We start from the raw sequence: 12128 nt of genomic DNA on the forward strand, positions 1-12128 counted from the left end.
CCTCGGTGCTCAAGGCAGACGTTCTTCTACCTACCTCATCTTTGCTGGTGTACTCCACTATTTCTGTGCACAGGTTGCTGCATTTGATTGTTCCCAGGTTCTGCTGGTTGCTCTTCCGATTACAGGAATCTTTGTAGAGCATGTATGGGGTTCCTGTCTCTGTCTGCGACTCGATGATGGCATACCAAAGCTGCTGAGCTTTTACAACCTTGCGGACATGACCCTGTCTCTCATAACTGAAAGGCAAAGCTAACATCATTTTCATATTCCCTAAGAAAATCTTTACTGCAGACAGCATGAAAAGAAACACCAAAATATAAAATCAGGAAAACTTTTAAATTTCTTACTGTTTTGCTAAGAGAATAAAATTAAGAACACGATATTCATTTCACTCTGACTAAAGCCAATCCCACTAAATCAACAATACCTTCCATAATAAAAAGGAACAAAACCTGGAAGTTCCTGTCATGGCATAGCGAAAACAAATCCAACTAGGAACCATGAGGTTGCAGGTTCGATCCCTGGTGTCACTCAGTGGGTTAAGGATCTGGCGTTGCTGTGGCTGTGGCACAGGCCAACAGCTACAGCTCCGATTAGAACCCTAGCCTGGGAACCTCCATATACCGCTGGTGTGGCCCTAAAAGAACAAAAAGACAAAAAAAAAAAAAAAAAAAAAAATATGTGTCCTAGTCGTTCTTGATGCTTGTGTACAATGCAAAGCATAACTTATTTCATCAAATGTACTCCAGGGCAAATTAATAACCCTGCATTAATTTTTTAAAGGATCAGTTAAAGAACCCCAAATACCTATTCACATGTCCCAAAGTTTCAAGAAAACAGAAACCAAAATTTTAGTGAGGAATCAGGAAGAAAATATGACCAAAATAAAGTTATTAGTTACATTATCTTCTAGATGCTTCTGAAGATTCCTCAAAACTGGCTCATGACTGAGGTCGTTTAAAAACCTGGATCCGGGAGTTCCCGTCATGGTGCAGTGGTTAGCGAATCCGACTAGGAACCACGAGGTTACGGGTTCGATCCCTGGCCTCACTCACTGGGTTGAGGATCCGGCATGACGGGAGCTGTGGTGTGGTTCGCAGATGTAGATGGGATCCCGAATTGCTGTGTGGCTGTGGCGTAGGCCGGAGGCCACAGCTCCGACTGGACCCCTAACCTGGGAACCTCCATATGCCACGGGTGCGGCCCCAGAAAAGACAGAAAAAAAAAAAAGCCGATAAAAACCTGGATCTTCTAAATAAGAGAACATGGTCAAAACATTATCACTTTCCTATTTTTTTCATACCTTTCATATAGCTTCTCAAATTCTTCTCCCCAGACCTCATCCAGACCAGGACACTCATTTGGACACATCAAGGACCAGTCCTGCAAAGGGAAGAACAGTACCAACCATAAGAAGCTTCGAATAACCAATCACACACAGCTCATGAGCAACACTCAAGGGATAGAGTGGCTTCCATAGACTGTCTTAAAAATTTGATTTAGGAGTTCCCACTGTGGCTCGGCAGAAACAAATCTAACTAGCATCCATGAGGACAAAGGTTCGATCCTTGGCCTCGCTCAGTGGGCTAAAGATTCGGTGTTTGTCATGAGCTGTGGTGTAGGACACAGATGCAGCTCAGATCTGGCGTTGCTATGGCTGTGGCACTGGCCAGCAACTACAGCTCCGATTCCACCCACCCCTAGCCTGGGAATCTCCATATAATGTGGTGTGAGGCCCTAAAAAGCAAAAAAAATAAAGAAAGAACCCAACTAGTATCCATGAGGATGCAGGTTTGATCCCATCAGTGGCCTCACTCAGTGGGTTAAGGATCCGGCACTGCCACAAGCTACAGAGTAGGTTGCGGATGTGGCTTGGATCTGGCATTGCTGTGGCTGTAGGTTGACAGCTGCAGCTTCGATTCAACCCCACCTCAGAATTTCCATGTGCTGAGTGCAGTCCTTTAAAAAAAGACAAAAACAAAAAAAAATTTTATTTAGAAATAATCATTTTAGGCTCAGACCCAGAGATCTAGTTCCACCTGTTAGTTTATGACCTTTTCAGCATTTAGGTCAGAGCATCTACTTTAGAGACTGGAAACCCAACAAGGCAAGAGTGGCGTCTCTTAGCCTGCTCAGAACGCCCTTCCGGGCAGAACATATAGGTGGACTCCTGCTAAACATGGCCAAGGTGACTGAAAACTTGTACGACTCAAGCTGCCACTACTGCCCAGTACCTATCCCTCACCTGATTCGTCTCCACTCGCTTCATGAAGAGATCCGGAATCCAAAGGGCAAAGAAGAGGTCCCTGGCACGCTGCTCTTCCTTCCCTGTGTTCTTCTTTAAATCAAGGAACTCAAAGATGTCTAAATGCCAAGGCTCCAGATAAATAGCAAATGCCCCAGGTCGCTAATGGTAAATAAATCATCACTCTTTTCAGAATCAAATGAAACAAAGAAACTTCGTACTTTCCAAAGCACTTCAATAATATCTCCTTGGATCTTCACTACAATTAATAAGTTTAATGAGATAATACAAATAAAAGTACTATAAAAATATAAAGTAGTAGTATTCTTCTTACAATTCTAGGGGTGAGAAAAAAAAAAATAGTTAACATGAAGAAAACGTGGAATAAGAGAGACTGAATACTTATGCCAAGCGACACAGTAAACTAGAGATGGCGCTTCCTCTTCAGTTGGCGTCCAGCTCACTTTACATGTATGTGTGCAAAGCCCAAAGAAAATCGCTTTACCTTTGACAGTAATGAGTTTGCTCTCTTTAAAGGTCAAAAAGGTGGGAGGTCTTATCGAGGTCCCCATAGACTGTTTTAAGTACATCAGAGAGAAATTCATAAACTCAGAAGTGATTAGTGTGCCTACATATCCGCGAGAGACAGGCTCAAGCAGCCAACTACCCTGCCGGTAACACTGGATAAATGACCCAGTACACTCAGCTGCACATTCCTCTGGAAAATAAGCAGAGTTTGGTCTGTCTGTTTAAGAGATACCCAGCAAACATATTACACCCCCCTTTCAAGGTTAGGGGTCAGTACGAGTCACAACTTCAGAAATTCTCTGCAACTGAACTGTCACGTGAGAAAGCTGACTAGGTCACCGGCTGCCTGGAGCCGGGGGTACAGTTGTACAAGTCAGGCTGACGGTGATTCATACAAAGGTGCACCGTAAACATGATGGGGTAACGGAAATGTGCTAAAGCTTGCCAGGTGGGATCACACAAGTGTGTACATCTGTCAAAACCATCCAACTGTACACCTCAAGTGTGGATACTTTAAGTAAAAATTACACTATTAAATCGATCGTAAAAACAAAAAAGCAGACTTGTTAGACACATATACACCGAGCTATCTTATGATAAGCGTATATGACAAAAGATCCGCAGTTCTGATTCCCAGTCCTTTCAGGACGAGAACGTACCTTGTTTCCACCCTGATCCACGTATCGAGCTGTGTTGTTATACACTCTCAGCATCGGCACAAGGCCGTTGGAATTGCCATTCGTCTGAAAGAGAGACGAGGATAAAGGCATCCGGAGGAGGAAGGGGGGGCTCAGCAAGGAAAAGAACAAAATGGCTCAAGAGTGGACAAATGACTCTTTCTCAGTCGATAAAGTTTTATCTGCTTCTCTATTTCTACCTCTTTAAAAAACATAACGCCCAAATTAAAAATAAATTTTTTTACAAAGGCCACACCTGCAGTATATAAGGGTCGAATCAGAGCTGCAGCTGCCAGGCTACACCACAGCCACAGCAGCGCCGGATCTGAGCCGCGTCTGTGACCTACACCACAGCTTGCGGCAACGCCAGATCCTTAGCCCACTGAGCAAAGCCAGGCATCCTATGGAGACTATGCTGGGTTCTTAGCCCACTGAGCCACAATGGCAACTCTGAATTTTGTTGAATAAACTACAATTATGTGCAAAGTTATTTCATGGCATCTCTAATTTACAATGAGAAATGACAACTACAAGTCAAAAGAATCCAAAATCAGAATAACTGAATTTAAACCCCACACCTTCAAAAGGCCATTATATAAAGAAATACTTTGGGTAGAGTAAAAAGGCTACTAAAATATCTTTTTCCCAAAAGAATTCAAGGCAATTTACAATAAGAATTATATGCAATGGATAAATCAAGGCAATAAGGTAAACGGAGACTCTCAGCAATAAACGGTTTCTCAAGTGAAGATAAAATATAGAAACTGCTTAGAAGATTCGTCATCTAATTTTTAAAATAATCCCTCTATCCCCAAGGCAAACCTTTAAACAGCCTAGAAAGATAAGTGAGCAATGGCTCACCCTACTATTGTGCAATGAACACCACATAATGGAATGGGTTTCCTCTGTGCTAACTGTATTCTAGCAGGCTGGGTATTTTCTTCCCTTACAGAGGAGGAAACAGACTCAGAGATGTAAAGTAACCACTGGGAATGAGTGATACCGGATTTAAATCTAGGTCTTACCCAAAATCATTACCTTTTTTTTCTTTAAAGTAGGCATGATTTACAGTATTATGCTAACTGCAGGTGTAGAGCGTAGTGATTCAATACTTTTGCAGATTACACCCCATTAAAGGTTATAGGTTATGGGTATAATTCCCTGTGCTACAGAGTATATCTTTGTAGCATATCTATTGTATATTTAGTAGTTTGTATCTGCTAATCCTTCCCCCTAATTTATCCCCTCTTCCCTCTCCCCTGTGGTAATGACAAGTTTGTTTTCTCTGTGTTTCTGTTTTGCATATACATCCATTTGTCTTATTTTTTAGATTCCACCCCAAACCATTATCTTGACTCCTAGTGAACAGTGAACTAGAAAAATGTGGAATTTACTTCATAAAATGCCAGTGTCTAAAGCTTGAATCCTGGCTCTATCACATATTAAGCAACCAATCTCTGGAAGTAATTTAACTTTCTTACCTTCAGCTTCCTCACTTGTAAAATAAGGAAAGAGTGTCTATCCTCCTAAGTCACTGCAAGGAGTGACGTTTACTGTGTCTGTAATGATATCTGTCTCCTAAGGCGGCAGTAAGGGTTAAATGTGTAATTCACATAAACTTTTATGACAGATTCAGCACACAGTAAGCAATGAATAAATCATAGCTGCTATTATTATTTATAAAATAAATAAGAATTCTAAAATCTGAGCTAAAAAAGGACCCTATAGACCAACTAAACTGCCAACAAAACAGATGAAAATGAGGCCAGCAGTAGTGAAATTACTCACCCCAAGTCACGCAGCCTAGTAGTAATTAACAGAGATCCAGGTCTCCTGAGCCCCAGCACACACCCTCTCAACCACGAGCCTGGTTGCTTGCAGGCTTGAATCCCTCTGGCCTACACATTCTCAGTCAAACAACAGAAGCTTACCCCAGCAATGTAGCTGCCAGTAGCTCGAATACAACTCACAGCAACACCAATTCCCCCAGCTGACTTGGAAATCAATGCACACTGCTTTAGAGTGTCATAAATGCCTTCAATGCTATCATCTTTCATACTCAGAAGGAAACAGCTACAGGGGAAAAAAGTCACAATTCAGAAAAGAAATGAAGCAAAGTAGAGTCAGAAAAATGACTGTATAATCCAAAGACAGTAAGTTAGGCAAATAAACAACTTGAAGCTTACAAAATTCCTAAGAGTTTTAAGAAACAAAACTTTTACTGGATATGACACAATAAGACATATCAATATATACTGTTTTAAAATCACCTTGCTGCTTACCCTCGATGCTTAGCTTAGAAGGAAGTCTTAAAGTCTACAATATTAGCTTACATGTTCACCAGACTACAAATGTGCCATTATTACATTTTCTCATGTAAATTCCTAAGCATATGCAACATCTTTTCAAGCTATTAGAAAGCCAGGAAAAAAATAAACATTTATGGGAAAAAAAAGCCACCTATCCAAGAGTGAACCATGTCTGACACATGGACCAAAATTTACATCCTGTACAGTCCATTTGAAGACTGTGCTTTGGCTCTTATGCTCTGACCCTAGGAACTTACGCCACCAACGATCCCTTCGCTATCTTGAAAATTCAGCCAATCGAATGGATTCTATCAGGTGACGCTTCTCTTCCATGAATATTCAGACATTCAGAAAGGTACAGAGAATAATATAACATACACATCGTACTTACCACCTGCCTCGAGGAATCAGACACTACAAATACAGGCTAATTACGATCGTACACCACGTCCATGCATTTCTACATTGTTTTAGCATCTGCGTATGCTCTACACTTCAAAATTTTCTGGTTCCATATTTATTTACCCCTCTGTGACTTGCGTTTATTTCGCTCGCTAGTGTGTTAGAAATTCAGTCCCACTGATGCATACGGGACGACGGTACTTTCACCGCTGTGAGGTGCTCCGCAGTGTGAATGCACCAGCACGCTCGCCCACTGGCCTGCGAGGGGCACGGGATTATTTCCCATTTGTCTAAACAGCACCGCTGTGAACGTCTTCAACAGATCTCACTGCACGTATGCCTAAGGACTCCTCTAAGGTGTCAACCTAGGAGAGATTTCTGGGTCAAAGATGTGCGTGTGTTTACTTTCCTAAAGAGTCTCCAGAATGAAGGGACAAGGATGTTCTAGCCGCCAATGGATGAGACTTGCCTGTGTTCCACATTTTTACCAAACTTTGTATTCTCAACCTTTTAACTTCTTTTTTTTTTTTTTTTAAGGGCCACAGTGGCAGCATGTGGAGGTTCCCAGGCTAGGGGTCCATCAGAGCTGTAGCCGCCAGCCCACGCCACAGCCACAGCAATGCAGGATCCAAGCCGCGTCTGCGACCTACACCACAGCTGACAGCAACACCGGATCCTTAACCCACTGAGCAAGGCCAGGGATCGAACCTGCAACCTCATGGTTCCTAGGTGGATTCGTTTCCGCTGCACCAAGACGGGAACTCCTCAATCTTTTAACTTGTATCAATCTGTAAGTATTGTGGGGTATGAACTATCTCATTATGATGTTAACTTTCACTTTCCTAACTACCAAGGAAGTTTAACATAATCTCACGTTTCTTGGTCAAACTTCTTCTACAAATAAGCCATGTTTCTATTTGGTTTTGTATCTTTTTCTTATAACCCTTTGACTGTTAACATACTTGCAAATATCCTCTCCCAGTCTGAAATTTTTTCACTGTGTTTTTCATTTGCAGAAGTTTAATTTTAATGTAGTCAATTTTTCCTTTCTGTTGTTTGCTTATTTTATCTATTTTAAGAAATCCTAGGAGTTCCCATGTGGCTCAACAGGTTTAAGTATCCAGTGTGGTCACTGCAGTGGTGGGTGGCTGCTGTGGCACAGGCTCAATTCCTGGCCTGGGAACTTCCACATGTGGCAGGCATGGCCCCAAAAAAGGAAGAAAGAAAATCTTCATTACTCTAAGATCATATATGTTCTATCAAGATGTAGGGTGACAGGCATGATGTCTGTAACTCACTTTCAAATGATTCAGCCAAAAAAAAATTTTTTTATGTTAAAGATAAAAATAAAAAAATACATAGGAGTTTCTGTTGTGGAGCAGCGGAAACAAATCCAACCAGTATCCATGAGGATGCAGGTTCGATCCCTGACCTTGCTCAGTGGGTTAAGGCTCTGGTGTTGCCGTGAGCTGTGGTGTACATCACAGACGTGGCTCAGATCCCGAGTTGCTATGGCTGTGGCATAGGCCAGCGACTACAGCTCCAATTCGATTCCTAGCCTGGGAACTTCCATATGCCACAAGTGCGGCCCTAAAAAGCTAAAAATAAAAATACACACAGCAAAATGTTAGTGATATTTTGATCTTGGTAGAGGTGGATGTATGGGTGAATTTCATTGTCCTTTAAATTTTTCTGAATGTTTGAAATTCATATTAAAAAGTTGGGGAGGAGGAGTTCCCGTCGTGGCGCAGTGGTTAACGAATCGACTAGGAACCATGAGGTTGCGGGTTCAGTCCCTGTCCTTGCTCAGTGGGTTAACGATCCGGCGTTGCCGTGAGCTGTGGTGTAGGTTGCAGACGCGGCTCGGATCCCGCGTTGCTGTGGCTCTGGCGCAGGCCAGTGGCTACAGCTCCGATTAGACCCCTAGCCTGGGAACTCCATATGCCGCGGGAGCGGCCCAAAGAAATAGCAAAAAGACAAAAAAAAAAAAAAAGTTGGGGAGGAAAACAGGATATTTACCTATTTTCTCTGTATATTCTAAAAGATTTTAGTTCCACTTTTAGAATTTTTTTCTTGAACTTATTTCCATATAGGCACAAAGAAGGGGAATTTAGTTATACTTTTCCCCATAGGATAACCAATTTTCCTAAGTACTGTTTTCCTAACAAAATGCAACAACACCTGCTATTCATCAAGGTCCCATACAGGCCTGAATCTCTTCCTACGCTCGGTTACATTCCAGTGGTTTATCTGCCTATCCCAGGGCAAACACTACACTAAACCAGATTCCGTTCCAGTGTTCCCTTTCTCGGAAAATAGCACCATAATTCCTACTGCTCTGTTCATAAACTCAGGAACCACTCTTGACTCATAACAAATCATCAAATTCTGTCAACTTTACCCCCCAAATCTCTTGAATCTATTTTCCCCAATCTTTACTTTCACCTCCCTAGGCTGAAATACCATAATCCCTTGTACAGACTACGATCAGAGTCCTGTTACCAGTACTTTTGAAAAAACTTTATAATTCACAAACCATACGATCCCCCATTTAAAGTGTACAATTAATGGCCTTCAGTAAAGTCAGAGTTGTACAACCATTACCGCAATCAAGGTTAAAATTTCTTCAGCAACATTTGCTTTTCTTCATTCACCACGTCGCAGTATGAGATCTTTTCAGAAGGTAAATCTCATTTAATCAGAGTGGGATTATAATGTAATTAAGTATTACATTTAATAGTCAAAGGTTTATTAAATTAACTTGAATGTGATGAACTGCCCAGCTTCTTCAGGTCAAGGTTTATTTCCCAGTCAAGACCCTTTCAGAACATTAAAAGCAATGATAGATGGCACATACCTAGAGAGCTGTGGGCGGTTGGTGCCAGCATTGAAGAGAGTGGGCGAGGCATGGGTAAACCACTTCTCAGAAAGAAGGTTGTATGTTTCAATAGCAGCATCAATATCTTCTTTGTGAATCCCCACAGATACCCTCATCAACATATGCTGTGGTCTTTCGGCCACTAAAAACAAAGGGAATTTTCACATGATGGGATATATCAGAACAACTAGGCTGAGACATGTACTTAGTCAAAAAAAGAAACACCAAAAGAAAATTTTAAAAATTTTACACTGGGGAGTCCCTGTCGTGGCGCAGCAGAAACAAAGCCGACTAGTAACCATGAGGATTCAGGTTCAATCCCTGGCCTTGCTCAGTGGGTTGAGGATCTGGCGTTGCCATGAGCTGTGGTGCAGATCACAGACATGGCTTGGATCCGGCATTGCTGTGGCTGTGGTGTAGGCCGGCAGCTGAAGCTCCAATTAGACCCCTAGCCTGGGAACTTCCATATGCCACGGGCACGGCCCTAAAAAGCAAAAAGCAAAAAAATTAAATTAAATTTAAAAAAAAAATCTTACATTGGGAGTTCCCGTTGTGGCTATGGCATAGGCTGGTAGCTGCAGCTCTGAATCGACCCCTAGCTCAGGAACTTCCATATGCCGTGGGTGAGGACCTAAAAATACAAAAAAAAAAAAAAAAATGTTATTTAGGAGTTCTCTTATAACGCAGAGGGTTAAGGATCTGACATTGTCACTGAAGCAGCTTGGGCGGCTGCTATGGCTCAAGTTCAATTCCTGGCCCAGGAACTTCCATAAGCCATGAGTGCAGCCAAAAAAAGAAGTCACTTAAGAGTTTAAAGAAAAATGTTAGGGCTAATAGCTCTAAGTTCTATTTTCAACATAATGTACAGAAAACATAACACACGAACACATTCATGTCTCACCTTTTCCACTGATCTTCAACAAATAGGACCGCTCCAGCGTCTAGAAAAAGCAAAGCAACCAAAACACTTCCAGAGCATAGTTTTAAAGACACATTGGATTTATCATTCACAATAAGGCAATCTATTCAAATCTCACTTTTTAAAATGGACAAAAGACCTGAATAGACATTCCTCCAAAGAAGATATACAGATGGCCAATAGGCACATGAAAAAATGCTCAACATCACCGATTATTAGAGAAATGCAAATCAAAAGTACTATGAGGTGCCACCTCACACCGGTCAGAATGGCCATCATTAGTAAGTCCACAAATAACAAATGCTGGAGAGGGTGTGGAGAAAAGGGAACCTCCTACACTGCTGGTGGGAATGTAAACTGGTACAACCACTGTGGAAAACAGTATGGAGGAACCTTAGAAAACTATATATAGAACTACCACATGACCCAGCAATCCCACTCTTGGGCATATATCCAGACAAAGCTTTCCTTGAAAAAGATACATGCACCTGTATGTTCACTGCAGCACTATTCACAACAGACAAGACATGCAAACAACCTAAATGTCCATCAACAGATGACTGGATTAAGATGTGGTATATATACACACAATGGAATACCACTCAGCCATAAAAAAGAACAAAATAATGCCATTTGCAGCAACTTGGATGGAACTAGAGACTCTCATACCAGGTGAAGTACGTCAGAAAGAGAAAGACAAATACCATATGATATCACTTATATCTGGAATCTAATATAAGGTACAAAGGAACCTTTCCAGAGAAAAGAAACCCATGGACTTGGAGAACAGACTTGTGGTTGCCAAGGAGGAGGGGGAGGGGGTGGGATGGACTGGGAGTCTGGGGTTAATAGATGCAAATTATTGCCTTTAGAATGGATAAGCAATTAGATCCTACTGTACAGCACCAGGAACTGTATCTAGTCACTCGTGATGGAGTATGATGGAAGATAATGTGAGAAAAAGCATGTACATATGTATGTGTGACAGGGTCACTTTACAGTAGAAAATTGACAGAACACTGTAAACCAACTATAATAGAAAAAATAAAAATCATTATTAAAAAAATCTTCTGGAGTTCCCGTCGTGGCGCAGTGGTTAACGAATCCGACTAGGAACCATGAGGTTGCGGGTTCGGTCCCTGCCCTTGCTCAGTGGGTTAACGATCCGGCGTTACCGTGAGCTGTGGTGTAGGTTGCAGACGCAGCTCAGATCCCGCGTTGCTATGGCTCTGGCATAGGCCAGTGGCTACAGCTCCAGTTCGACCCCTAGCCTGGGAACATCCATATGCCGCTTGAGCGGCCCAAGAAATAGCAACAACAACAACAAAAAGACAAAAAAAAAATCTTCTCAGTCTTTAATATAATTTTTAATGAGAAGAAAAGCATATTTAGTTTTACTCGCTTCAGCTTGGAACATTATCAACTGGTTATTTGTTTTGAAAAAGACTGCCTGAAAACTTCTGGAAAAAGCTAGCTCTACATTAACATGTATGTTAATAGCAAAAATTGTGGTAGTCACCATTCTATCACAATGATTACCATCTATAAAGTGCTTATAATAGGCTAGACACTAATCTAAGCAGCAGACACACTCACTTAATCCTCAAGAGAATGTTACTGAAATTTTATTATTATCCCCATCCTAAAGATGAGAAAACTGAAGCACAATTAAGTAAGTTGCCAATAAGAAAGGGAGCAGAGATGTGAACCCAGCTGGTCTGACATCAACACTCATCTTCTCAATCGCTACACAATACTGTTTATCAACACCAAAGTACCTAGAAAAGCACACACATAGTAGGAATTCAATAAATAACTGCCGCATAAATACACAGTAGAATCATACGGGATCATTCTGGCAATTTACCTGCATCATTCCACAGACATCCAGAAGTAATATTTGGAAAATTTGAAAACTGCAAATGAATAAGCTATCCTTCCTTAATTCAAACAACTACCAACCCCACTAATCCCTCAGGTCCAACCCAACTCCCAACAAGTTACTACCTTTATAATGCTATCACTAAAACATAAACACAAATTTCTATTTCCTGATTGAAGAAGGAATTCCCACTTACTTGAAACCCATTACTTACCTTAAAGCCAAAGTAATTGTAAGAGAAATCTCGGTCATAGATAATGGCAGAATTCAGGCGCTGGTGAAGTGAAA

The 12128-nt window shown here is 41.5% G+C and overlaps 1 protein-coding gene across 1 annotated transcript in view; it reads right to left on the bottom strand.

Annotated features, from left to right (window-relative positions):
* The window catches only part of RRM1 (ribonucleotide reductase catalytic subunit M1), a 39061-nt gene that overhangs the window by 13329 nt on the left and 13604 nt on the right, over positions 1-12128 (bottom strand). Inside the window, 8 exon segments of the mRNA XM_021062424.1 lie at positions 35-236; positions 1304-1383; positions 2246-2407; positions 3433-3516; positions 5382-5523; positions 9019-9181; positions 9941-9980; positions 12055-12114. Of these exon segments, the coding sequence (XP_020918083.1) occupies positions 35-236; positions 1304-1383; positions 2246-2407; positions 3433-3516; positions 5382-5523; positions 9019-9181; positions 9941-9980; positions 12055-12114 (933 nt within the window).

This window comes from Sus scrofa, chromosome 9 (genome assembly GCF_000003025.6).
Source record: "Sus scrofa isolate TJ Tabasco breed Duroc chromosome 9, Sscrofa11.1, whole genome shotgun sequence".
NCBI lineage: Eukaryota > Metazoa > Chordata > Mammalia > Artiodactyla > Suidae > Sus > Sus scrofa.